At 39.0% G+C, this 25,679-nt stretch overlaps 2 protein-coding genes across 5 annotated transcripts; one reads left to right on the top strand and one right to left on the bottom strand.

Annotated features, from left to right (window-relative positions):
• The first annotated feature begins 726 nt into the window (after positions 1-726).
• On the top strand, positions 727-10,538 carry LOC111326233 (polycomb group RING finger protein 3). Its single transcript, XM_022930177.2, has 9 exons — positions 727-2,141; positions 3,238-3,334; positions 4,355-4,410; positions 6,451-6,552; positions 7,295-7,400; positions 8,192-8,216; positions 8,703-8,801; positions 9,271-9,351; positions 9,809-10,538. The coding sequence occupies exons 1-9, from the start codon at positions 2,036-2,038 to the stop codon at positions 9,854-9,856; spliced, it is 720 nt and encodes a 239-aa protein (XP_022785912.1). The 5' UTR covers positions 727-2,035; the 3' UTR covers positions 9,857-10,538.
• Positions 10,070-20,321, bottom strand: LOC111326253 (polycomb group RING finger protein 1). 4 transcript variants are annotated; one of them, XM_022930211.2, is made up of 10 exons: positions 20,165-20,321; positions 19,527-19,626; positions 18,514-18,610; positions 17,616-17,671; positions 16,901-16,975; positions 15,824-15,944; positions 15,210-15,264; positions 14,378-14,476; positions 13,941-14,021; positions 10,070-13,402 (listed from the first exon to the last, which is right to left on the bottom strand). In XM_022930211.2, exons 1-10 carry the CDS (start codon positions 20,177-20,179, stop codon positions 13,358-13,360), a joined length of 744 nt encoding a protein of 247 aa, XP_022785946.1. In that variant the 5' UTR covers positions 20,180-20,321; the 3' UTR covers positions 10,070-13,357. The 4 variants fall into 4 exon arrangements, with proteins under 4 accessions (XP_022785946.1, XP_088602936.1, XP_022785947.1 ...); XM_088746810.1 differs by having other exon boundaries at positions 13,941-13,980; XM_022930212.2 differs by having other exon boundaries at positions 16,904-16,975.
• Positions 20,322-25,679: the final 5,358 nt, after the last annotated feature.

The raw sequence follows: 25,679 nt of genomic DNA, 5'->3' as shown, positions 1-25,679 counted from the left end.
GTCCTTTTTTAAGATTCATTTAGCGTGATATTGTTACGTCCACTAATAATAATTTATGACTCTTTTCATTGTTCAATTTGTCATCAACAACTGATAACCTGAAAACACACACAATATATATCTTGTTAGTACTAGGACAGATATTTGTGGCACTGTTTTATTTGATTGCCTCTCAATTAGGCAGAAATTCCAGAAAATGAAATATGGTAATAACAGACTAGTAAACACGATGAATGAAGTTCTCTGTGCTCAAGAGCTATCCTAGTAAAGTCATTTTCTTCAAGTTTCATAGTCAATTAAACCCAGAGAGAGCTTTGCATAGAAACTTATTATAACAAGTGCGTTTTCAATTGTATGTCTTGTATTAAGAAACGTCACAACATATCAATAAATTTATAATCTGGGTGAACCAAGCTAACGCTTCAGATCCAAGTTGTAATTATAAATGTCGGCTGTGCAAACTAATCCAAAAAAGGTCGCCGTCAAGGCGGAAAATGTCAATGTGTTTGTTGAAGTTTGTTATTACTCAGGGACGGCTAAATGCAGTGTAAAAACCTCCATAACGTTACGCACTTATCTGATATTGTGTGAAGAGCTTTGGATAAAAAAATCACTCGAAAAAACGGAAGTATTCTGTATTGTCGGTTCCTTTTCATTTCTAATGTTCCTCCTTTGCCAAAGGTTGTATCACGTGAGGGATAAACGTTAGATGTGTACAGCTCCAGAATAGTTGGAAAGTTAGTGCTATTTAAAGCAATAACCTGGCTTGAAATAGACACATTTGCTCAGATTTACTTGGTACTTGTCAACCGGAAGACATCTAATTCGTTTCCTTTATTTTGCATTCCACAGTCACTGCAGATAAGATCATGGCGGAATAACTTTTAGAGTTAACGTCCACATCGCTCAGAAAAGAATCGATCTCTATACCAAGCAGTGTCGCCTTTCATTTCGGGAAGGAATTATACAGTTTGCATCCTCAGTGATCTTTGAAGCTTTAATTTCTATGTTTGTATATTTGGACACAGGTGACAAGATTCGTTTGCTTTCGCAGCCTCTCTCTCAGTAGCAGTTTTATTACACATTTAGATACTGTTGTGTTACGATCCTTTCAGTCAGCCTTTGTGATATTTGATGCATGCCAATTGAGGTAATTTTGACAGGCCATCCATCCTCTGTTTCCGGTATCTGGGAACATTCTCTCGGGCCTCATAAAAACACTCCAGCCAAAAGCGCGTCTCGAGGAGCGAAAGGTGCCTAAATAGGCCTATTCAAGATTGGTGAGGTTTTTCTACCTCCAGCCACCAGCCACAGCGGTATTCATAATCAGTAACACTAAAGATACTATCATTGTTTGTCTTCCATTGAAAACTGGTTCATTATTAAGAGGCCTGGGATTCTTGCCTTAGAGATAAGAGACCACAAGTCTCTCGCAGCTTCCTTGGTTCTTTTCACACTTTTAGCGAAGGCTTGTTCCGACAGGAAGAGCGAAGGGAAATTGTCGATCGTGTGTATTAGCGGCTCTAAAAGCAATTTCTCTTCGTGCGGCGGACCACGTTCACAAAAACGTGGAAAAGTCGCTTTTCGTTTCAAGAGATCAAGTTGAAGTGAAGGTCCCCAGAGACTTTCCTGCTCTCTTTGTTCGGGAATATTGTTGATGATCGGATAATTTTTATGTTGACCGCCCACCGCTCACAACAAATCTGCCCTGAGGCTTATTGCTCTGTTTGTACGTGTGGTCTAATTGTATCGTTCGAAAATCTTGCGCCGAGATTTGGTCACGTTCTTCGACTCGCTGGCCGTTGTTGTGAGGCTCAACGGAAGGGTTTTTGAAAAATCTTGACCGGAGTTGAAGTGTTGACAGAAATTTGCCACATCAGTCTTCATTAACACTATTATCTCGCCGAAATTGAGTATAGAGTGGGCTGTTCGTGGGTCCTGGTGGTTTCGCATAACCGATCGAGTGTGTTACCGCGACGAGATTTGGAAAGTCTGAAGCGTTTCTAGCTTCTACTGCTCTTCTAATTGCTTCAAGATGTACCAGTCAGTGAAGCTAAGAGAGCTGAATCCCTTCATTACTTGCGGCATTTGCAGTGGGTATCTAATCGACGCCACGACCATCACAGAGTGCCTTCACACGTGTAAGTATATCATGATCTCAACTTGTGATTTTCTCGTCCTTTTAAATCGAGTCACGTCTTTCAGTTTTGTTGTTTATTCCTTCCTTGATTGTTTAAACTTCAACAAGACGGCAGCGAGTCAGGGAATCAAGGTAGATCTCTGGCTTCGAGAAAAAGAAAGCTGCGGTCATACCGAGATCGGTCGTGAAGCGTGGCGGTAGAAGCTTGTAAAGTTCGTGTTTAGCGTTAAATGCTTTTTATTTCTACACAAAAGCGTTTGAAGACAATATATCCATGTTTAAATTAACCCAGAATTTATTTGCCTTACAACTGATCAGCAAAGATTCGCTGCTCAGAAACAACATGATTCGACTGAGATTATAAAGCTGATGTATCACAAGTCATTCACGTCTGTGTATGGCCGCGATCGCAATACCTATTAGCACAGAGACTATTGTTTCTACTTTCATGTCGCCTGCGCGGTGAGTCTGGCATTTCTTGTAGTTAATTTATTGCGTACTCGTGGTGATGGTTTAGATTCCCTTTGTTTAAAAGACGGTAATCTATCATGTTAAGGACTGGCTTGAATGTAGTGGTACCTCAAAGGTTCCTGCTTTGCTTGAGCTAACAACTGTCGAAACCAATCTACCCGAACAGATGACGTGATTATGGCGCAACTCTGGGCCAGCCTCAGAACAGATGAACACTTTCGAATTTGTGTGATCTCGGGCAGGTGATATGATTACAGTTAAACGCTACACTGTAAAATGTCACCACTCAACGAGGCGTTGGCGAGGCTATGAGACACTCTGAAGAATTCAATCAGTTGTAGGTCGTGCTATTTGGAAGATTTTAGTAGATCATTGGCAGTGTAAAAGCTTCACTTCGTACACCCGGGATGCGGTAAAATAAACAACAGACCTTTATTCAAATCATGTTTGCCGCGACCTCTTTAACGAGGGTCTTAATACTTACCCACTCTCGGAACAGAGTGCATCTTTTTCGTACACAAGAGACCAATATCAGATTTAAACTGTACTTTCGCTTCACTATTAATTTGTTGTGTTATGTTTTAGGCAAGTGGTGTTTATTAGTTATGTTTTTCTATCGTTCACAGTTTGTAGAAGCTGCATCGTAAAGCATTTACAAGAAGAAAACTTTTGCCCAACGTGCAAAATTGTGATTCATCAAAGCTACCCTATGAACTATATCAGGTAAGCAAATGGTGTACTGACGTAAAAAACGCGAGAAGCTTAAACCCTTTCCGTGATGAGGGCTTTTCAAGTAATTCAAAATTACATGCAACGTTCATTGCAGACAAAAATCAATTAGCTTCCTCCATCTTCTTGGAATTGGGAAAATCCTTCGTCAGAATTCATATATACCATACGATCAATTTTTCGTGACGATTTTTTTTTTATTGAGGAACGTCCAACGAGATTAATTCAATAATAGTTTATATGCGTGATCGAGTGATTTCATTTTCCGTTTCGATAATTGTAAATGAATTTTCAAGTAGTTTATTATGGAAATTGCCTCTGATAGCTTGATAATGAAATTTCAATGTTTTAGGAAGTGTATTCTTGGCTTGGCTGTAGTAGAGTAATTTTTTAACCTTGCTTTGGTTTCTTAGTGTCTTAACACTCATTTCATCAACTCAGTTTAAAATACGTGTTCTGAAAAAATACCTAACAACCGTTTGTGATACAGGAGGTATTCACGGTTGAACTCGCGTCTACCTTACGTTCCGCTGCTGAGTTAGTTGAATTATTGTTATCTTGTTCTACGGGCTCAAAATGTTTATCTTTCCTTTTTTTCTGAAATTTTAAATTCTCATCCTGTCGTGTATCTGAGTTAACTAATGAAATTATCCTCTAGGCTCTGAAATATCTGCCTTGACGTTTTTAGCGTTCGTAGTAGGATTGATAGTTGTTTCTTGAATATTCTGCCACGTATGCATCAAAGCTTTCCGAAAATTATCTAGGAAATACATTAAAAATATAGGACTTTCTATGGACACGAATATTATGATACTTGAACAAATTAATTTCTTCAAGTGACTTGCCTCGCCGTCTGGTAATAATAGCACGGTATAAGCTTTTCACTGAACTACTACATGACTGTAAATCAGTAACAGGTGACACGTCAGATTTTCTAATGAAAGTTTTCTGCTAATTTTTATTTTTCTGTACAAGGCTCGAAAAAAAATGAGCTGTGTATTTCAATATTTGCAGCGCAGATCGTACAATGCAGGAAATTGTGTACAAGCTTGTACCAGGCCTTCAAGAGCGTAAGTGTTTATATGCTTTAGATATTTATATGGAGCACAAAAGTTATCATGTTTAGACAATTTGAAACCTTTTCCGGGGATACATATATATCACACCTTAATGCTTTAGAAATGTCAGTGAATCCTGTTCCCTAGCCATTTAAAAAAAAAAAAAAAAAAAAGGCCTAGTAAAGGGGCATTGAGCGGGCTAATTTTAGTTTTGTTCCTGTTTTCTTAAAACGTATTTACATAACTTATCAGTGCTACAACTTGATATGTCATATTTTGAACTTAATAAGAGCTCTAAACGAACCAGTCACTTTCATTTTAGGGAATTATAGATGTTTGTGTTCGTTTCTTGCAACTCGTATTGCAACATTCGATTAGGACCATTCTGCAATCCTGCACTGTGACTCTGTACTTCCTCGATTTTACGGAAGGAGACCAGATTCAACCCTTTGTAAAACTGCTCTCCCCAGTCTGGAGTGTTATTGGGCAGCCCTATGTGATTTTAAGGCTTGTCTGTTTTTCCAATTCCAGAATTTACCTTTCAAAAAGGTAAATATTTTGATTATCGCCCCAGGCGAAAAACTTATCAAACTGCTACCTATTAGTGATGAAAGATTCTTTCGGGCTGATAATAACACGACACGGAGGCAAGTGCCAGTCGTCGAAGCCACAAACAACACGTTATCCTGTGTCGCTCGGTTCTATTCCACTCAATCATGAGTTCTAAAAGAAGTAACCGCAGCTTATCAAAATTATTATTGATTACCAGACACTATTGCTTTCGAAGAAAAAGCGAACAACTTTATGTAGTTGCGGTCAGCTTCTTTTCTGGAGCCGCTTCTTCCGGTCGTATATTCCTTTCATTATCTATTGCACTTGAGGTGATGATGTGACAACACTGATACTAAACAGTTCTTGCCGTAAGACCGTCTATGAAATCTTCCACGTCGGTCGAAACGCAAACGCAAGTAAATGTAATTTTTTTCTCTTAAAATTTCTCGAATGAATTTGGGGATTGCGTGGTATGGCAGTTGATTTTTTAGAAAGCTAAGAGCTAGCATTTATTTTAGGGATAATCTCTGTGGTTTAGATTTTAATCTACGAATACTTGAGTTAAGTATTTCCCTAAATCAGAATTTGAAAAGAAAAAGAAAAGTGCCTAAAAATAAAACTGGGGATTATTTGGAGATTTCTTCTTCTACTTGATCGTTTCTCATCTCAAAGCATCAAACACGCGTTTGTTATGATATTACAGTACCATATAGACTTACAAAAAAATCTGAAAATCCAAATTGGACAATTTCGAAAATTTATCTGGAAATTACAAAGGCGATCCTAGTTTCCTTTCCTCACGAGATGGGTGAAATGAGTGCACCCGTCGGCAACTTTGAACGCGCTTCTTCGTTTTAAGGTCTCTGTGGGGTTCAAAATTAGTTTTTTCAGAGCGTCTCCTACAAAAATCGTCACCACCGAGTGCCAACTATGAGCCTCATTTTTGATTCCCCTTTTTCAGTTAGAGTTACTTTCATCCTTCAGTCTACAGTTTACGTTGAGTTCCTTTTGGTTTTGATAAATGAAAACGATTCTACACGTACTTTTAAAACATAACCAAAATAAAGCGCGCGCTCTGATTGGTCAATTTAGCGTCCCCCATTTGCCCATGGGTGTACGCTGCTGACGTGAGCAAATGCAAAGACTATTTTTCCGCGCGCGCTTGTTTTTTCTGGTCGCGTAAGATTTGTTAAATAAAAGGAACTCTTTAGCTACAATGTATCAATGTTATGTTATAAAACAAATGGTAAACACCACAGCGTGCACCATTGAGTTATGGATGCACTTGGGAGGTTTGCTAAGCACTCAAGAAGCTAGAGTCGCTCTCGGCTATCGCCTTGAGCGACTCTTACGCTTCTTTCGTGCTTAGCAACCTCCCGCGTGCATCCATAACTCAATAGTGTACGCTGTCGTGTTTACCATTTGTTAATTACAATACGAGATGACTTTCCTGGAGGCTGAACATAATCAGCACTCATATAAATTGGTTTTATTTGTTAGGAGAGCTCCAAAGACAGAAAGAATTTGAAGTTGCTATGTTTATGTACCGCACTGGCGAACAACAAAACGAATACAACGCTATGAATTTAACTAAAACACACGGTGAGTTAGCAAGAAGGATTTTTACCACTTTCTTGATGAGCAGAGCGAGTATAGAACAGGGAAAGAAATCGGTAAACTTGGGAACATCCACAGCGATCGAGCTCTTAATGTGCTTGGGCATTTTTGAAATAGTTATCAGGGGACCTTGGTTTCATCACCACTTAGTCATCATGCTTCAACATTCGAAGACGGAGCTCAAACTGGTTATGTTCTTTGGTTTAATCACCACTTAGTCATCATGCTTCAACATTCTAAGACTGAGCTCAAACTGGTTATGTTCTTTTCCTTTATCTGCCTCGAGGTAAAACGTCAAACTCGAAGAATCTCACAGAACATACTGTTGTGGTTTCTAAATATTCGTTTTTGATAGTGCAGAATAAGAGTAAGATCAAAGTCTTTCTACATGAGTGATAATTTTCTTTTATCATATGGCCATAAAAAAAAATTATCTCACGCGGGCCGTATGCGATGGCGCAAGCGGGACTGTGAAAAGCCTCACAGCCTTGGAAAACGCCCCGCAAGACGCAAAAGGCATGTAAAAAAATAAAGAAAAAGAGCTTTTAAATGATAAAGTAGTTATAGACTGACCTAGGTCAGGCCAGACGGGAAAACATTTGGCTTTCGGTTATACGCTGGCGCTAAGTCCGTACTTCATGGCTGTGAGCCAAATGATTTTTCCGTCCGGCCCTCCTGCTCTATCAATAAATACCTAATGATGTTTCAATATATTTTTTTCAAATAGTCGACAATCCATCTCCATCGTCATCTTGTACATCAAACGAAAAGGATGAAAATCACGATTACCACCGAGGAGACGAACAAGTCGCTATATGCATGGAATGTTACAGGTACTCACTGAAAATTTTGCCAAGGTTTTGAGGGAATGTCTTCCGTAACTTTTCATTAAAATACTACCTCTTCACTTTTGGATCATAACTCATCCCTGAGAAGGGTTCAGTTAATCCGGAATTCAGGGATCAGTTTGAAGTTTCCTCACGTTGTAATCGGTGGTAAAACCTTCGTCACCTTCTCAACTAATTAGATGCGAAACTAAAACCAAACCAACTCTGCGCTCGACGCAGTTTGCTTCTTCTTAATCTGAGTTCTTATTGGTTCCTTGGAACACTTATGTTTGCTATGATTGGCCGTTTTGATCAGTGGCGGATTCAGACCTTGAGCAAAGGGGGTGGGGAGGAGGGGCGTTTTTGTTTGTGTGTCTTCGCCTGCTGGCTTTTCTTCCCTATGCGTTTATTTTTTACCCAAAATAAGGTATGAGCGCCCCCACCCCCCCCCCCCTCCAGGGCCTCCCCTAGATCCGCCATTGGTGATTAATCTGGGTTTTGGGAGAGGTTTTAACTACACGCAATCGAAGAGCGTTCTAACAAAGATGGAATACAGGCCTGAAACAAGTTTTATCAGTTACTAGTTTCTTCAAGTATTGTTTAGGCATGTTCACGAACGCGGGCGACTCTGCCGAACCAAGCGTTCTACTTTGGAAAGCGGGTATCCGCATATTCAGGAACACGAGAGCTTCAGCGACACCGAGCTACTTTTAGAATTTAGTAAGCTCATACTTCAACTCATTTGTTGTTGAAAATCTTCTAATCCAATTGTCTCTTGTTTTTTTTTTTTTTGACAGAGGAAATGGAAAATATTCACTGAAGGTATGTATCGTTTAGAACCTCATATCTTGGGTTCCATACTTCTTCCTGTGTAGTCTTTTTAATGTAACAATTGATTGCCTTTCATAACAGTGCAAAAACTGTTGAGATATGGTTAAGGTACTCCTGTTAAGAGAAAGAGTGTATGTGTGAGAAAGCACATGTACGTACACGCATGGTTGTCTGTTTGAAATTCCAATCTTTGTATGGAGGCTTGCTGGTTTGTGGTGACTGCATATCTAGCTACCCTCGGAAAAAATAGTCCAGTAGAAGTTGGTAATGTAAATTAGAGATAGATCAAAAGCCACTCCAACAATGGCTTTACAAGGTTCTCTAAGGAGTTGGTAGCGTTTGATTTCTCACCATTATGGGGGTAAGATTGTAAACTGGTGCTTTTTTTCAAATGATTTATAATCAGTCCATTGTCACTCATTATAAACGTTATAGCTACTTGTTACTTGAGCCTAAAATAATTTTTGTTCACTGCAGCCGTTAACTCGCAAGTACCTACGGTTGTCCTCACAGGCAACTGTGTTACATCTCAAAAAATTTCTCGCAAAGAAGTTAAGTCTGGACGACCACAAAGACGTGAGTGAACCATTTGTTTTTGTGATCATGCATGGATATTCATGGTCTCAGAATAGCTGGGCACATATAGTGGGTTTTAAGGGAATTGAAGAAATTTATTCTTGAAAGAAGTCGTCAAGCCACTAGGCAAAAAGCGTGATTACTTGGAAATATTCACAGATTTCCAACGAAAGTTAGTGGCAGGGCGTGATCAGAACCCGCGCGCTCCAAAACAAGTTCAGTGTCCTATGCTCAACGTCTATCACGCTAGTCGACGATGCCAAGCATCTTAGAACTTCTCTTACTTTGGGTCGCTGAGGATAGCTTTTCTCGGTTGAGGTCCAATGAAGAGGAAGTATATTTACGCAAGCTGTCATCGTTCACTTTGCTAACGAGGATTAGGAAGTGCTCCTTTCTTTCTCTGGTTCGGATTGAGTAACGCGTTTAAATCGCAATGAGCGTATTTACCTTGACTTAATCATATTTGCAGGTTGATATCTTATGTAATGACGAAATTCTTGGCAAGGACCACACGCTTAAGTTTATTTGTGTCACGAGATGGAGATTTAAGGTATAAGCAGAGGAATGATTGTTGGTAAGGGAGAAGTCCCAAACCAAAGTTATTTTTGGTCAAGATTGTTTGTGGTAATATAAAGCCTTTTGCTTTAGCTCGACACTACACGGAAATAGGACTTGGGGGACGGGGGGAACCTATCTCTATTGCTCAGTCTCAAATCATTTGCGCCATTCACACACGTTTTTAGTCCTTCGCAGTCATTTACCCTTTCCAACTGTATGGCCATTAACGCTTTGCCAAGGGTCGAAGATGCATCCAATTTCAATTCGACCAAAACCTCTAACCTCCATTCTAGTTTTTCCGTTGTCTGATCAAAAGCGTGGACAAATAACATCTCTGTAACTCTTTCCATACGAGGAGAAGGAGGTAACTAAGAGCTATTTACATTCAAAGACTGATAAACATCTCTAACACGAAATCATCTGAAATATTTTACTCGTTTTCTCTTAAGGGTTGTCCGCTTTTACTCCATTACAGACCAAGTCTCAAGTTGTTTTAGTTCCAATGCATCACAAACTGACGGAGAATTCTCTTCAAGCCCCCACTCCGAGCAAACCGTCGCTTCCGTAAATATCTCTGGACAAGCTGTCGTGCTAACAGCTAATAATGAAAATATATTCCAAGAAAGCCAGGACAGTAAATCGTCCTGCACTTGAACACATGACGGGCAAGTAGAGCTCAATCACTCGACCAGCATACCACAGAAAAGGCGTAACTAAATCAATAAATTTATTTCTAAATTTTTAAGTCACATTTTATAACTAAAGTTTTCCAAATGGAAAAATTTCAAATTGTGATCATGACCTTGTCATCATTTGTATTACAATATTATGCATCATAGCTATTGTAACCTACGCGTTCATGACAAAGTTTCGTGTCATTGAGATACTTCATTTGTATTACAATATTATGCATCATAGCTATTGTAACCTACGCGTTCATGACAAAGTTTCGTGTCATTGAGATACTTCATTTGTATTACAATATTATGCATCATAGCTATTGTAACCTACGCGTTCATGACAAAGTTTCGTGTCATTGAGATACTTCACTTCTTACGCCCGAGGAAATTGACAGGGATAATTGCTTTAAAAAAGATGGAAGTAAATATTTATTGTACATTAGACACGGTATTCATTGTTCCGTGTTGTATCAGACAAAAAGAAACAGATATTTGATGATTTTTTGTCTTTTTTGCCGTTCCCCTATTCCCTTAAACCTCTCACTCCCAGATGGCGTCAGTGATACATCTTACCTTCTGCAATACAACTGTCACGATGTTGGTTCGGAGAATTTGGCATTGGATCAACCAATAATCCCGTAATTGATATTTTATCAATTCCCATCACTTTTCTGTTTGATATTGTGAGGAGAAATTTTGTCTCGGTCACTCGTGGCTAAAATATAATTACTTCAGCATGACGATTCAACACTACTTTCCTATATCGATCACAGGTAAAAACTGGTTTTTGAATGAATTCCCAGAAATCAAACATCCTTTCAACTTTCAAAGTTACCCGTAGTAACGGTAAAACGTGGAAAAAAAAAAACACTAAGGTGATAATAAATCCATGGCCAAATATTTCGCACATAAAAGGGTCACGATAACAACTGCTTGATAATTTAAATTGGCCGCCGTAAGAGTTTCTAAAACGTTTCGCGCGTTAGCCCTTGGCTAGATGATAAAACCAAATTCTCTTGTATTCCTCGCCACTGACACAGTACCACAGTTTCTTGCGAAAGTTAGCCCTTTACTCATGATAAATAACGTACTGCACTGTTCTTGTGATAGACTGCTTTGTTTGCTTGCTTCTCATAACCCTTTCAACCCTGAGAGTGATCAGCAGCTAATTTCTCCTTACCGTTTTACTGTTGAATCATTCATTAAGATCATGAGAAAAAGGGAAATGATCGCCAACCTAAGAAGCTTTGATTGTTCAACAAATTCTCTTGGTCAGTTCCAAAGGAAATGTATAGAGAACAGTATGGAGAATATAGATTTTGAAGTAAGGGTGTAAAGGGTTATGTTCACTAGTATTGTGGGTATTTGTTTGATACCCAGTGCTAGCCCTGATCCACAAATCACAAGCAGTGCAAACTGTTATGAAGCAGAGTCTATGAATTTCCAGTTTTTCTTTATACTTCGTCTTATTTTTGCTTTTTTGTTTTGGCTTTCAAGCGACCGTGCAAAACATGGACTCGGGACATACCAGTAGGTGGGAAGAGTTCAAAGAAGCAAAGGAAGCGTAAAGGCTGCCATGAATCCTTCTCATCTTAAGCTCTTATCTCGTTACTCCTTATCTACACGTAAACAATGTCTAATCCACTTCTCTGGATAAAAGCTAAACAAATTTTCCTAAAACACAATTATGATTGACAACAGTGTCGAAATATCCTCTTGACCAATGAATTAACGACACTGCCGAACATGTCTCAAATTAATTACAGATTGTGTTGTACTGACCCCATTCGCACCAAGGCTTAAACAGTTTTAAAGCTTTTTTTAGATACAATGAAATATATGAAGTTCGTATATTTTGAGCTGCGGTATTAGATACGTATGATGCACGATCCTCGCAGTAGATAGCGCTATTTAAGCAATAGCGAAAATCAGACCTGAAAAAAATCAGGCCTGTACGGGATTCGAACCACTGCGAGAATAGTGCATCATACGTATCTAATACCGCAATTCAAAATATATGAACTTCATATATTTAATTGTATCTGATTTATCACTTTCACAGGTTTCTTACGAATCAACTCAACGGCCTGCTCCCAGTTGGCTTGTTAGCTCAATTGGTAGAGCGCTGCACTAGTATCGCAGAGGTCAGTGGTTCGAATCCCGTACAGGCCTGATTTTTTTCGGGTCTGATTTTCGCTATTGCTCAAATAGCGCTATCTACTGCGAAGATCGTGCATCATACGTAAAGCTTTTTTTGTTAAACACGGTTTAAAATTTATTTTAATTTTGTTTTGCTGGTGTGAATGGGGTATTTGTCTAGGATCAGCCTCTCCTTAACCTTACGAACCCGCGAGCCGGCCGCCTTCATTATTACCGTAGCACCCTCCCCCGTGGAGAAACAGAAGGGAGGGAACGGGGGGTGGGTGCACCTAAACGTAGGCTATTATTACCGCTCCCGTAGGAAAGGCAAGCCTGCGAGAGGCCTGCAAGTGGTCTGGTAATAAGGGTGAGGGCCCGCTCGCAGGTTGTTCCTCATCAGCTTAGTCTGTCACGCATGTCAAAAGAAGAAGTCGGCACATTTCACTTAACAGAGAGCTCGTTCTCAGAGTCTGCGCGGCACCAACGGATTTCTTGTAACGAAAGGAGTGAAATCTGTTGGTCGAAAGAAGCTGCTGTGGTCTACGAAGTATTAACTCCACAAGACACTCGGCTCGTTAAAAACCCACGCCGTATGCATGACTAAGTATGACTTATCATCATTGTTGGGTCAAGATGGCTGAGTATTGGCCAAATTCTTCTTTCGCGTTTCATGGGTCAAGATTTAGACTAAGAAAGGCTTAAGGCAAAAAAAGAGTATTTCACAAATTCTAAGCGTGCACGCATCGATTGATTTTCGATAATCAATTACCCACAAAAGAGTACTGGGCGGTGCAGTCCGTGACTCCATGGTACTGGTGACGACATGTTGGCCTCACATTTTCTGATCCACTCATGTTGTTCCAGAAGATAAGAATACTACTAGCTTTAAGAAGGTTAACCAACAAAATTTGCAGTATACTCGAGCTTATCGTGAGTTTTCTCTGGCCACAGCAAAAGGAAAATTCCATTCTTAGCCAACATCAGTCCTTCTGATAACAACGACTGAAGATAAAACGTGGTGAGCGAACAACTCAATTATTACTATCAAAATTTTTATGCACTGATGTTCCGTATCCTACAAAGTTGACATTTTCGTTGTCTTTTTCTTTGTTTAATTGAGGCATCATCCATTCAGCGCAGGTGTCGTCTTGCGAGGACTCGTTTAAAGTATGACAGTTCTTAGGAGATGTCATGCACACGGTAGTGTAAAACCATAGGTGGTGCCTGGGGGAAAAGACAGAAGGTGGATTCAAGATTCAATCTAATAGAAAGAAAAAAAAAAGCAAAAAAGCAAAGCTTTTGCGGGACGCAGTGACTTCATAAAGATAGGGAATAGTAGTTAATGGTACAACATGCTGAGAATGTCGAAGTTTAAAGAAAGAAAGAGGCTCGCATTCACAAAGCAGTGTCCAGATTACTATTAAAACTTCTCCTTATATTAAACCTACACTAATCCTTATTAGTAGGAGGCAGGTTGGTTGGTTTCACTCACAGAGGGTAACCAAGACATCAACAACTTGGGCATCTTGTAAACTCCTTTGGAAAGCAGAAATAGTGGCAAACCACAAAGTTTGGTGTTTCCATAAAAGGGTAAGTAAATTTTTTATCATACGGCATAAAATTCGATGTCTATTCCACAGATCACCCTCCCCCCTATTACACACACACACACACGCACACGCACACGCACACGCACACACACACACACACACACACACGCACACACAACAGAAAGACAAATAGTACAAAAGTATATAATCACCTTGCCCAACCACTCACTTATCCAAATGAACTTCATGGTTCTGAATGGATGAATCACATGTTCATTACACACAATTTCCACCTATAGCATGTAAATATACCATCTCTGAGTTCAAACATATAGCACTAAATTGTAAAGCTGATAACAGTTGAGCCTACTGACGTAAATTGCTTAGCTACCAGAGGTCATCCAAGTTTCTGTTGCAAGAAGAAACAAGGGGTATTCTTCAGCCTCCTCATGGATAAAATTATAGTCAATGAGAGGTTACCTTCAAGCACCTTTGTCAGATTTTGCTAACAAAGTCTTGGTACCCATTTGCAGTATATTTCTGGGTGGCACCACAGGGTAAAGTGACTCACCCAAGAACACTGGTCAGGGCTTAAACAAAATTCTGAAGAAATGAGGTTCTGTCAGATCACAATAAAAATTTTGCCTACCTCTTTTTCACGGGGAATATTGAGCTTCAATCGCAAAAGCTTCTGAAGTTGAACCACCATCATGCGAGCTGAACATCGTATGTATTTCTTACTTAGTGTCTATAGGTATAAAACACACACATAAACAAGGAAAGTACACAAAAGCATCAGCTCTTTGACTAAATCTTTCCACTGCCAACTTTAAAAAAGATTTCATTGATAGGAAAAAGTGGGCATTGCCTGCGAGGAAGGACCTCTTAAGTCAAAAAAATGAGGTGGAGGTTGAAGTGATGAAAACATGTTGATGACAAAGGAACTGTAATGCTGCTTCCAAGGGGGAGTAGGTAAGGTAAAGCCTGTTTCCAAGCCAAGTGGCCCATTGGGCCAGCACTTAACTCCTGTTTCCTTGGCATGAAGTGACTTAAAGTACCTCTACTCCCCCCTGGATGGAATGCTTGTCCATCACATGGTTACCCCCAGCATTAAATTTGTTGATACCCATTTATACTCCTGGGTCAAGAGAGGCACTGTGAGAGTGAAGTGTCTTGCCCAAGAACATAACATAATGTCCCTGGCCAGGGCTCGAACCTGGACCACTTGATTGCGAGTCGAGCACATTAACCATGAGGCCACCGCACCTCAACAAGGGAGAGAGGGGGAGTATAACAAGATAATTTGGTTTTATCAAAATAGTTGATAATATTTTGATATCAAAATTAAAATCAGCCACAGTAAAGAGTTTTTAAGTTGATCTCTTGAGTGTTAACCCTTTGTCAGAGCAAGGCTCAAAATGTCAGCTTAGAGAATCTTCATGCAGTTGAAAACAATTTACAAATAAGTGATAGAAACTTACTCCCACAGTTGTCGCTGGTCCATTAATATCTGTCCCTTCTTCATTTTCTTCTAGGCTGCAACCGAAAAAAAGCAAACAAGCAAACATTAATGAAGCTGAGAGCATCATTCTTTGAAAGTACAGTGCAACAAAAGGACTATATACTGAGCTGTTCTCTGTATGTGTAAGAGAAAATAGCAAACTAACATTTTGCATTTGTGAATAAATTATACAACTTTTGATAAAAATGAAAACACTGGGTTTGCCTATATTTTTGCCACCAAACAAGACCACAAATTTTACAGCCTGTACAGCAGAACTACATAATTTTGGGTAGAGAGCACTCAATTTTTCTCTATAAAAGGCTTGGTAGCTATCCTAGACCTTTTAGGCAAGAAGAATTGGGAACATAGTGAAATGAAAAGGAGGCTCACAAAAGACAAGAGGAGAGAAAGGAAAGGGGCATCTCTCTTTCCCTTTCTGTCCACTTAGATCCAATATCAAACATGGCTGCTCTATGAATGATCCTAAGTTTGTAATGCTAAGATGCACACTCTACAGGCTTCTAATTTAAAAGAAGCCAGTGAAGGTCATTGCATCACCAGAAGCTTTATAACTCCAAGTACTCCACTTACCTCTCTTCATATTTCTCGACACACAGTGAAACTTGCTCATCCTCTCTGTACAAGTTTTTAGCCTCAGAGTAGTCTCTTTTAACCACAGTTTCCCTAGTTGGCTTTTCATTCTCATTTTCATCTAAATTTAAATACAATCAGTTTTTTACATTCATTGCTTAATTAAAAGTGAATGTTAATAATATAATATAACTGCCTCCTGGTTAGCTCAATGGATAGAGCACTGGACTGTTGTGCAGGAGGTTGAGGGTTCAAGCCCCGGCCGGACTAACACTCAGGGTCTTAAAATAATTGAGAAGAATTTGCTGCCTTTCTATAACATCAAGAAATGGTTAGATATTCTATTCTTCTCGGATAGGTACGAATGAATGGAGGTCCCGTCTCCTGCAGGGTTAGGGGTAGGAGATGTTAATTTCCCACACAGGAGATTACTGTGTGATGGATGTCCTCCCCTGGGGTGGGATGGGTGGGTTTATTGGGCCCGCAGTAATCGGCGCAAGCTGTTGCGGTGTCCCTGCCGGTTGGCGAAGCTAAATAAGATAAAAATAAAGTTTTACATGGAGATATAACTTAAACCTAGTAAGTACATAAGCAATAAGAATGGCTTTAACCGTTTAACTTCCAGAAGTGATCAACATCTCCCCATAATATCTATACATTATCCAGCAAATAGGTAATGAGAATACTCAAACTTATCAGGTAGAAGTTATCTTTATCTAACAACAAATTCTCAAAACTAATTTTCAAGGAAATGTCAGCAGCCAGAGGGGAGAATTAACAATCAGGTCTCAGGAGTTAAAGGGTTAAACCTAATAGGCCATTTCCGAATTATGTTAGGCCTCTCTTTCAAAACAAGGCCTGGTGCTCAACCATACATATGAAAATGAGTTTAAATTGCATGTGAATGAAAACTTATTACCATACGAAAGAATGAGCACCAGGACTCGCTTTGAAAAAGAGGCTAAAGGTAATTCGGAAATGGGCTATTGTGCAAGCAATGTTGATAGCTCTAATGCAAGTTGAAGAAAATTTATTTTGAAAATCGCATAATATTATCAACATATATTTTATGCAAACCACCATTACTCTGAGCAGGTTTTTCTACAACCATTCCTCTTGAAGCATAAAATTCCCGCCTTCTTTTCTCTTCAGCTAAAACAAAGAAAACAAGTGATTAGTATGAGTGTTACTTTTTCCAGGTTATGAAAAAGTATTTACTTTGCATAGTTTACAAAGAAAACTATATATACTATTAGTCTTTTTTTAGTACTAAATACAATAATAATGGGGAATGATTATGGGGAGACCCAAAATTTAGGATTTGTGACTTTAGAATGGCAGACACAATGGCAGATGTAAGTGTCTCAACTCACTTTCTCCTGAGGAAAAAAAAAAACATGTAACCTGTAATGATTCACCTCTCTAACAAAGACAGAGAGAAAAACTACTAAGGAAAATATTGTTTTGTATTTGCAGCAATCAGATGTTACTTGAGAGCAACTTCTTAACTACAATTTATGACATGCATTACTGTTTTTTATAACAAGATTGCAAATTTTGCAATACAAAATTTTTCAGAATATACTCTCACCACTGAAACCAAGCCATGAAGGCTTCCTTCAGGTGATGAAAAGAAATACATATATTAAATGAATTCATTTTTAGTGGTATGGAACATTGCTATATCTTATTCTACTAAATATGAAAAATAACACTTTAAAATGACAATGAAAAGCAAAGATTCATTGCAACAGAAAACCAGGCATGCAAAGGATAAGGTGGCAGGTTTTACCTTCAAGAATGCCAGGGACAACTTTAGCCACAATATCCTGCATTGTTCTATCTAATCTGTAAGGTTGTCAAAACATACATTTAACACTCATTCATTCACCTCAAGCACATAAGGTAATTTCACCACTAAAATGCAGTCAACCCTTAAAAATTTTGAGGCAGATTAACTATCCTTACAACATCAATACATGATATTCCGGGGTTCATACCCTTTTCCTGAAACACATTTCAAATTTCTAAATTTCAAATTTTCAAATTTCAAATTTCACCTTAAACCCTTTCATTCCCAAGATCTTAAAATTAATTCTACTTATCAGGGCTCAACACTAACTTTCAACTTACTAGCCAAGTGGTTAGTAACAACTTACATGTTACTATCAATTTTAGTTTGTTTACTAGCCAAACTGGCCAGTGGAAATAAAAAATCACAAGCAAAAACTGAATTTCTACTATTCTGTGGCTAGTTGACTACTGTTAGTGTCGAGTCCTGCTTTTGATTCACATATACTTCTTGTGTTGTAAATTCTAACTTTCCCGATTTTCCATTACCTGTATGAACCCTGTATTCTGTATATAGAAAATGGAAACAGACCAACTAAATAGTTAGAGGGTGTTATCTCAGTTATCTTGATTTAACACAAGACTTCCCTCCCTAATTTGCAGCATAAAGTATGGAAGCTGGGGAGAGAAATAATTACAAATCATGTGCCCAGAGTTACAGAGCTAAGGCAGATACAGATTACTATTGAGTCCAGGTCAAGTCTAGTTTCAGTTTTATAGCCTTCAAATTGGAAAAAGATTTCACCTGTATATATGATCCACGGTGAGTACTACAAAAAAAGTTGTGTAGAATGTGGGAGCCATCCATCAAAATTTCAATAAAATTTGTTGTGAATTACCTGAGATTGAAAAGGGGTTGGGTTTCATGTATCTGCAAGTTGCACATTGGACAATTCTTGCTGGTTTGGAAATATTTCACAATACAGCTCTTGCAAACTGGAATTGAAAAACATTAGTATCAATTACACTTCATGACATTTGTTGTATAATGTACATGTTTGTTTAATAGTATTATGCATAATATTTTAGGTTATTATTTGAGACTTGTAAGCTTGAGAGAACTCAGTTTTTGTCAACATAGTGTTGGTAATAGATAGAATTAGAAAGATGGTAAATTTTGAGCCTGGTGAAGAAATAGTGAAAGATGGTTTTTTGTCTTGTCTCAAAAGACTTAGAAAAATTTCTGAGTTCCTGTGAGGATTCAAACCTCAGACCTCCAGAATCCATGCTCCAATGCTCTATCACTGAGCCGCCTCCCGGTTAGCTCAATTGGTTAGAGCACCGGATTGTGTTGTGCGGGAGGTCGAGGGTTCAAGCCCCGGCCGGACCAATACTCATGGTCTTAAAATAAGTGAGGAGAATTTGCTACCTTTCTATAATCGAGAAATGGATAGATATTCTAGTCTCCTTGGATAAGGACGAATAAACTGTAGGCCCCGTCTCCTGCAGGGTTAGGGGTAGGAGACATTAATTTCCCACACACGACATTACTGTGTGGTGGATGTCCTCCCCTGGGTGGGATGGGTGGGTGTTGGCCCTGAAAAGCCCCTATGGCGAGTGGTCAATTAACCTATGCATGTATGTATGTATGTATGTATGTATGTAAGCCGAATTGCAAAGGTGTTTAAGTTCGAAAAGGTCATTTGCTCATGTCCCTTTGTTTTGCATACACTCTATTCCACAATTAATAAAAAAAAAATGTAAAATCATATTTCAAAAATTCAGTCGCTTAAGACTTAAAAAAAAAAAAAAAAGAAAAACATACTCTTGTTTGAAATAATTACACCAAATAGCCAGCCATCAGTGGATATGTATTAACAATTTCATATCATGATAAACACTGTTTACATACATGTGTGGAGACATTCAGTAATAGTTGTAGCATCAACAAAGTATCCGGCACAAAGACTACACACCACGTGAGGGTTCAGATCACAGATTCTTATGACGACCTACAGTTGAAAAATAAAATGGTACTTCAGTATCTTCAAGAACATGGAATGCCAATGCACGTTATGTAGCTAATGATTCGTACATGTAATCAGATTTGATGATCCACACTCAAATGTAGTTTGGTAGATCAAAGATCCTGAATGTAGCTGATTTTTGGTACCTTTTGGACTACCCTTGCATTTGCAGAGTCCTTCTACTAAATCATTTTCAACCGTTTACTGGTTCGCTACAGAAAGAAGAGAATACGCCACACTATTGGCATCTCGTCTAAAAAGGATAATCAGACCGAGATACACGTAAATATATATTCTCAGGGATTCCTTCGTAGTTTCCTTAGATATCGATATGCATTCGATTCCAGTATGTTCAGAACTGAGCTCACAATCGCTAAAATGGAACTTTTTCGTTTTCATAATTAAGGAAAACGTGATCGCACCGTTGACTATTAATCTGAGTCTTAGCATCGGTTAAAAAACTGGCGAACATACAGCATTATTCTTATATGTCATGTGGGGTTAGAGAATAAGAAAACTGTACCTCCTTGGAGTCCATTGCCCCCGTCAATTCCCAAACATTAATAATTCACAATATTTCCGCCATCTTTAATATCATTCCCAGGTTCCGCGCGTTGGAAAGCCAACACATTAAGGTGTTGATATTCTCTTGCTTCCTAGGTAATGGCCAAAGCGCTAAGAAGGAATGACGTTTGCAGGCACCAGTCTAGTTCCTCTTTTTTAATTTATTTACTTGCTTGTGCAAGCCCTAAATTGATATTAATTGTTGTAATAAAAGAAACCAGGAAAAAGTAGGTGCCGCACTAGCTCCGAAAAGGAGGGGCTTTTGTTAAATTTCTTTGAAATGATGATTAAAGAGATCGCGACGTATTCTTTTTAAGTGTTCAAACACTGAGGAAGGCAGAGTAACCAACTCTAACAAGAGGCTCTAAGAGTCTGAACTGTAACATAAGGCTTTAATATAATTTTTCTTTTCAACATGATTCTTCTAAGAGGGGGACATTGGGATTTTCAGTTTTGCGGTTTTGGCTATTTTTTAGATCGGTTTTTCGGTTTTTGTGCTTAAAAACGTCGGTTTTTCGGTTTTGGTATTCATTGCGGTTTGCGGATTTTCCATTTTTAAGCATTTAGGGGGCGACCATTTAACTTTTGAGGGGGGATGAGTGATTTCTGGTCATCAAAAATTTTTTTTTCTAGCAATCTGCTGGGCAGGATATTTTTTTCCGTTTTTTGTTTTTGGTACATTTTTTCTGTTACATTTGGGCTGCATGCAATTTTTTTCTTCCAACAAGCGCTTGCAGGAAATTTTTTTTCAAAATCACCCACCTCCCCCCCCAAAGTTAAATGGTCGGCCCCTTGGTTTTGGATTTTCGCGAAAAATGCTAACGAGTTTTGTTTTCGGATTTGATATCCGATGCGGTTTCCGGTTTTTCCTTTGTAACCTATTTGGTTTGGCCAGTTGAAAAATATGGACTGAATTCTGGACTGAATTCTGGACTGAATTCTGGACTGGACTGGACTGGAATGTACTTTTTTTTTTAATTGTATTAATATTAAATGGAGTTAATATTTTACTAATTATTTTTAAATTTTAAAAAAAACAAAAATTAATCTAAAAGATTATCCGAACGCTCCTCTGCGATAGCGCGTGGCTCGCGCGATATAAAATTTGTTCTGCGTGCAGCCTGCCGGTGAGTGAAATATGCTTTGTTTCTAAGCTTGAAAAGTGTTGACAGATTCAAAACACGGAATAACGAGTTACAGTACCCTGTATGCGAAAAAAATAAATAAATTGGAGAAAACGGCCGACTGTAGTGCATTTTACAGAACAATTCGATGTCAACATTTTACATTCAAATTCGTCTATAGATTGGCCATGTCCACGCGAGGCCCACGCGAGAAAACTTCCGCTATCTAGCGTGCGATTGTCAGTAAAAAAGCCGCTTTTGTTTTCAGAGGTTCTGTTCTGGGAATATCTGGATCATATTGGTTACTGCCGGACAGGTGTGTTCACAACCGTATTGGCAAGTTTAAGATTAACAATCCGATAAGACACGTAATCTCTCGAGTGCGATTGCCACGTTTCATGCATTAGGTTCACTTTGCAAATTCCAGAAGAATGAGTTCTAAACAGTTGCCTTATTCCAAACATTTGTGTTTAGTCAGATTAGCTAGATGAATAAATGAATTACCTTTACCAGCACTTCGATCGAGTTCCTGGTGGCCAGGGCAGTGGCTTCTTCTTCATTTTCTTCCTGGAGTTTTCTCCACCGGGAATTTGTCAACGGAGTTGACTGATCGTCTCCATTGACAACACTAGCGTATGTACGCTCGGATCTAGCCTTCTCTTCTCCATTGTCAGGGGAACCACTACTTCCCCAATTCCACAGTTCATTTTTTAACACAGAGTTGACAGAAAGGAAATAACGTGGCAATCGCACTCGCACTCCAGTGCCTTTTCATTAGTCCATAAACGACAAGAAACTGTCTTTGGCTTCTTAGACTTCTTAACTCTCTAGATATCATCAGTTAGGAAGCCACCAACCCTTTGAGCTTTAAAACTCTAGAGATGGGTAATATAAACAACTAACTATTGCATTTTCCGTCGCATTTAGTTACAAAAAAAGCTCAACGGAAATAGCTCGAAATGACATTTCCGAGACCCTAAATTTCAAAATTTTCTGGGGGAGCATGCCCCCAGACCCCCCTAGTTTGGGGCGCCTTCGGCGCTGGTCAATTTCCGCGCTATGCATACACCTCCGAAATCTCACGCTACCCCCCTGCTATATATATAATGTATGGCTCATTTAGGACGATACAGACTTAAAGAAGACTTACAGTCCATACTATGGCAGGCCGTTTGTAGCAATATTCAAAAATTCTTTAATTCAACCATTCCACTGCAATTCAACCGTTCAATTCAACCCCCATTCAACCATTCAAGAATCTATTCAACTATTCAACCCTAATTCAGCTATTCCATTCAATCCCGCATTCAGACCCGATGGTTGCAGGACTGAGTAACCTGACATAATTACACGAAAGACGTCCTAAGACGTCTGTTATCATGGTTAACTTGGAATTGTTACACGACTGGGGCAGTCAGAGGGCTAATAATTAAATTCAACCAATCAAAATGCTCTTTTGCCGGTCAATATTCTTTCAGTATTGGACCGGGGCACTGTCCCGAATGGTTCCGAATGGTACCGCACTTGTGTCCCTTTGAACTTCAGTCTTACAATAAATCTCTTATCAACCAAGCTTTCTCGGGACCGTACTGGAAGAATATCGGCCCTCGGTCTTTTTTGTACGGACCTTGCTGCGCTCGGTCCGTACTGTCAAGACCTCGGGCCGATATTCTCCTAGTACGGCCCTCGCGCTTGGTTAATAAGATATATATATATATACCTTCGATTGACATCTATAGCAATATAACGTATTTCTTCAGACAGGTTCAATAAAATAATTAAATCAAAATTTAATTAAAAAGACCGAAAAGTTTTGTTGGCCAGAGATACACACTAAGATGGGCTGCCTGTGGTTTCCCAAAGTTCTTTGCAGAAGTTCCTCAAGTGTTTCAGAAGATATGTTGTACGATGGCCTCCTGGGTGAAGAAATATTTGCTTGTCTGTTTGAGCCCAAGTTAGCGATAGGCAGTTGTGGTAATGGAAGCCAGAGACAATAAATGGTTCCAGCCTTGTAAAATATCATCAAAAGCGGACGTAATTTTTTGCAACTGTGTTTTCTCGTTATCTTCAAACTGGAAACAATCTTCCAGCTTTCTTAACAAGGAGATTGTTTGTCAAGTGTTACGGCATGCTTTTCCAATGGTTCCACCTCGAAAGGAATCTTACATAACTGAGTCGTCTTCTTTAGGATGTGGTTTAAAAAACTAGGTATTTCTTTTAGCTCAAATTGCTGTGCATCTGCCGCTATCTTGCTTTCTATGATAACTTAGGTTTCAAGCTCCAGCTCGGTCGTCTTTCGTGCCAGGTTCCCCAGTCTGCCAGTTGAATGGTTGAATGCGGGATTGAATGGTTGAATCACAGGCGGCCCAAGCTCTCTTTGAGAACCACACAAGGAACACAATTTGCATATTTATAAGGATTTGTATGGGATTTTCTAGAAGATATCCACAGAGATAGTTTAAAGTGAAAATATTAAAAGAAAATGGCTTACCTTGTTCCATACGTGTGTTGTTTGCTCCTGGTGTGATTATTTTACCGATTTCACTTGATTTAAGCGGTTTTTATTAATCCTGGTTTTCTACTACATAAAGAGAAGTCTTCTCTTTAGTCTTCTCTTTAGTCTTCTCTTTATGTAGTAGAAAACCAGGACTAATAAAAAACCGCTTAAATCAAGTGAAATCGGTAAAATAATGACACCAGGAGCAAACAACACACGAATGGAACAAGGTAAGCCAGTTTCAATTAATATTTTCACTTTAAACTATCTCTGTAGATATCTTCTAGAAAATCCCATACAAATCCTTATAAATATGCAAATTGTGTTCCTTGTGTGGTTCTCAAAGAGAGCTTGGGCCGCCTGTGGTTGAATGCGCGATTGAATGATTGAATTGGGATTAAATAACTGAATGGGGTTGAATAGTTGAATTGGGGTTGAATAGTTGAATTGGGTTGAATAGTTGAATGTCTTGAATAGACTCTTGAATGGTTGAATGGGGGTGTTAAATGACTGAATTGGGGTTGAACTGAACGGTTGAATTGCAGTTGAATGGTTGAATGAAAGAATTTTTAAATATTGCTACAAACGGCCTGCCATACCTTACACTTAGAATACGCGATATCTACACCTATGATAAATTGGAAATTCGCGATCGGTTAGGAAGATCATGACTAATTACCACGAGCGTCTGTTCCATGGCGGGGAAGCAACGAAAAAGAAAAAAAGAGCGTTTCAAGGCGATTCACTCTTATTGGACCTCGAGAGAGCAGCTGAAATAAAGCCTATGATTTAAGCAGATACTAGAAGATACGAATGCTAAGTCCGTGGCATTCACAAATACTGTGAATATAGTTTACTCTATCCACTTGTCACCACCGTATCGGATCGATCAGGGTTTTAATAACTGGGATGTGAAAATGTATCGGTTTTGACAGTTTGGATGCGGTTTTCGGTTTTGATCGATTTTTCAATTATTTCGGTTTTTCATTTTTGGATGATTTTATTCTACGGTTTTGGGGTTTTTAATAGGCTCCAATGCCCCCCACTTCCTTGCTCTTTCGTAACTCAAGTTGCTTTCAGTCTAAACTAATATGACAAATGTCGTATGATACGACCCCACTATGACTGGTCTCCTAAAATAACAAAATTATAGGAACGTTTGAGTTTAGGAATCTCTCAAACCTCATTGGATTTTGATGACTTCCCAGTTACTCACGAGATCAGCGAACTTTAGCTGAAAGTAAGCAAAATAAAGTGAAACTTACGTGACCTACCGACAAGGGAGAATCATTATCAATGACGAATAAAGGCGGAATAGAAATTGACGCAACATGAGGCTAAGATTGGAAATTATAATTGATATTCAAAGCCCAGGTCATCAAGAATGAAGCTGACGCACACTCAGACAAGTTGCCCAAAGATCGCAATAAAGTTTGGACACTACTTACGACACCAAAGTCTTAGACCTATACTTGACCATGCATCAAAGATATCCTTGGGCTCAAAACATTACGAGACCTAAACCAAGCACATAAAAAAAAAACTTCCTATTTGCCTTAACGTGCCGCGGAAGAAATGCGATGAAACACGTACCGTATCTGATATTTACATTGTCCATCGACCAGAATAACAACTGATTGTAAATTTTGAGTAGGTAATTGATGGAAAGCACTGCCATAAAGTCGTTTACGTTTGTTGCAAACAGTTCAAATTTTATTTAGGGTCATATTGCGAATGACAAATATCAATAGCTTGCGTGTAAAACACAGAGCAGACAGGAGGCCAGGTCAGACTGGTAAATAGAGCGTGGATGCTAGAAGGAACACGTGTGTAAAGTATTCATTGGTCAAGAT

The sequence above is a fragment of the Stylophora pistillata genome, chromosome 1 (assembly GCF_964205215.1).
Source record: "Stylophora pistillata chromosome 1, jaStyPist1.2, whole genome shotgun sequence".
In the NCBI taxonomy this organism is placed as follows: domain Eukaryota; kingdom Metazoa; phylum Cnidaria; class Anthozoa; order Scleractinia; family Pocilloporidae; genus Stylophora; species Stylophora pistillata.
Note: the sequence above shows the minus strand (reverse complement) of the source record. Positions and strands in the feature narration are given on the sequence as shown.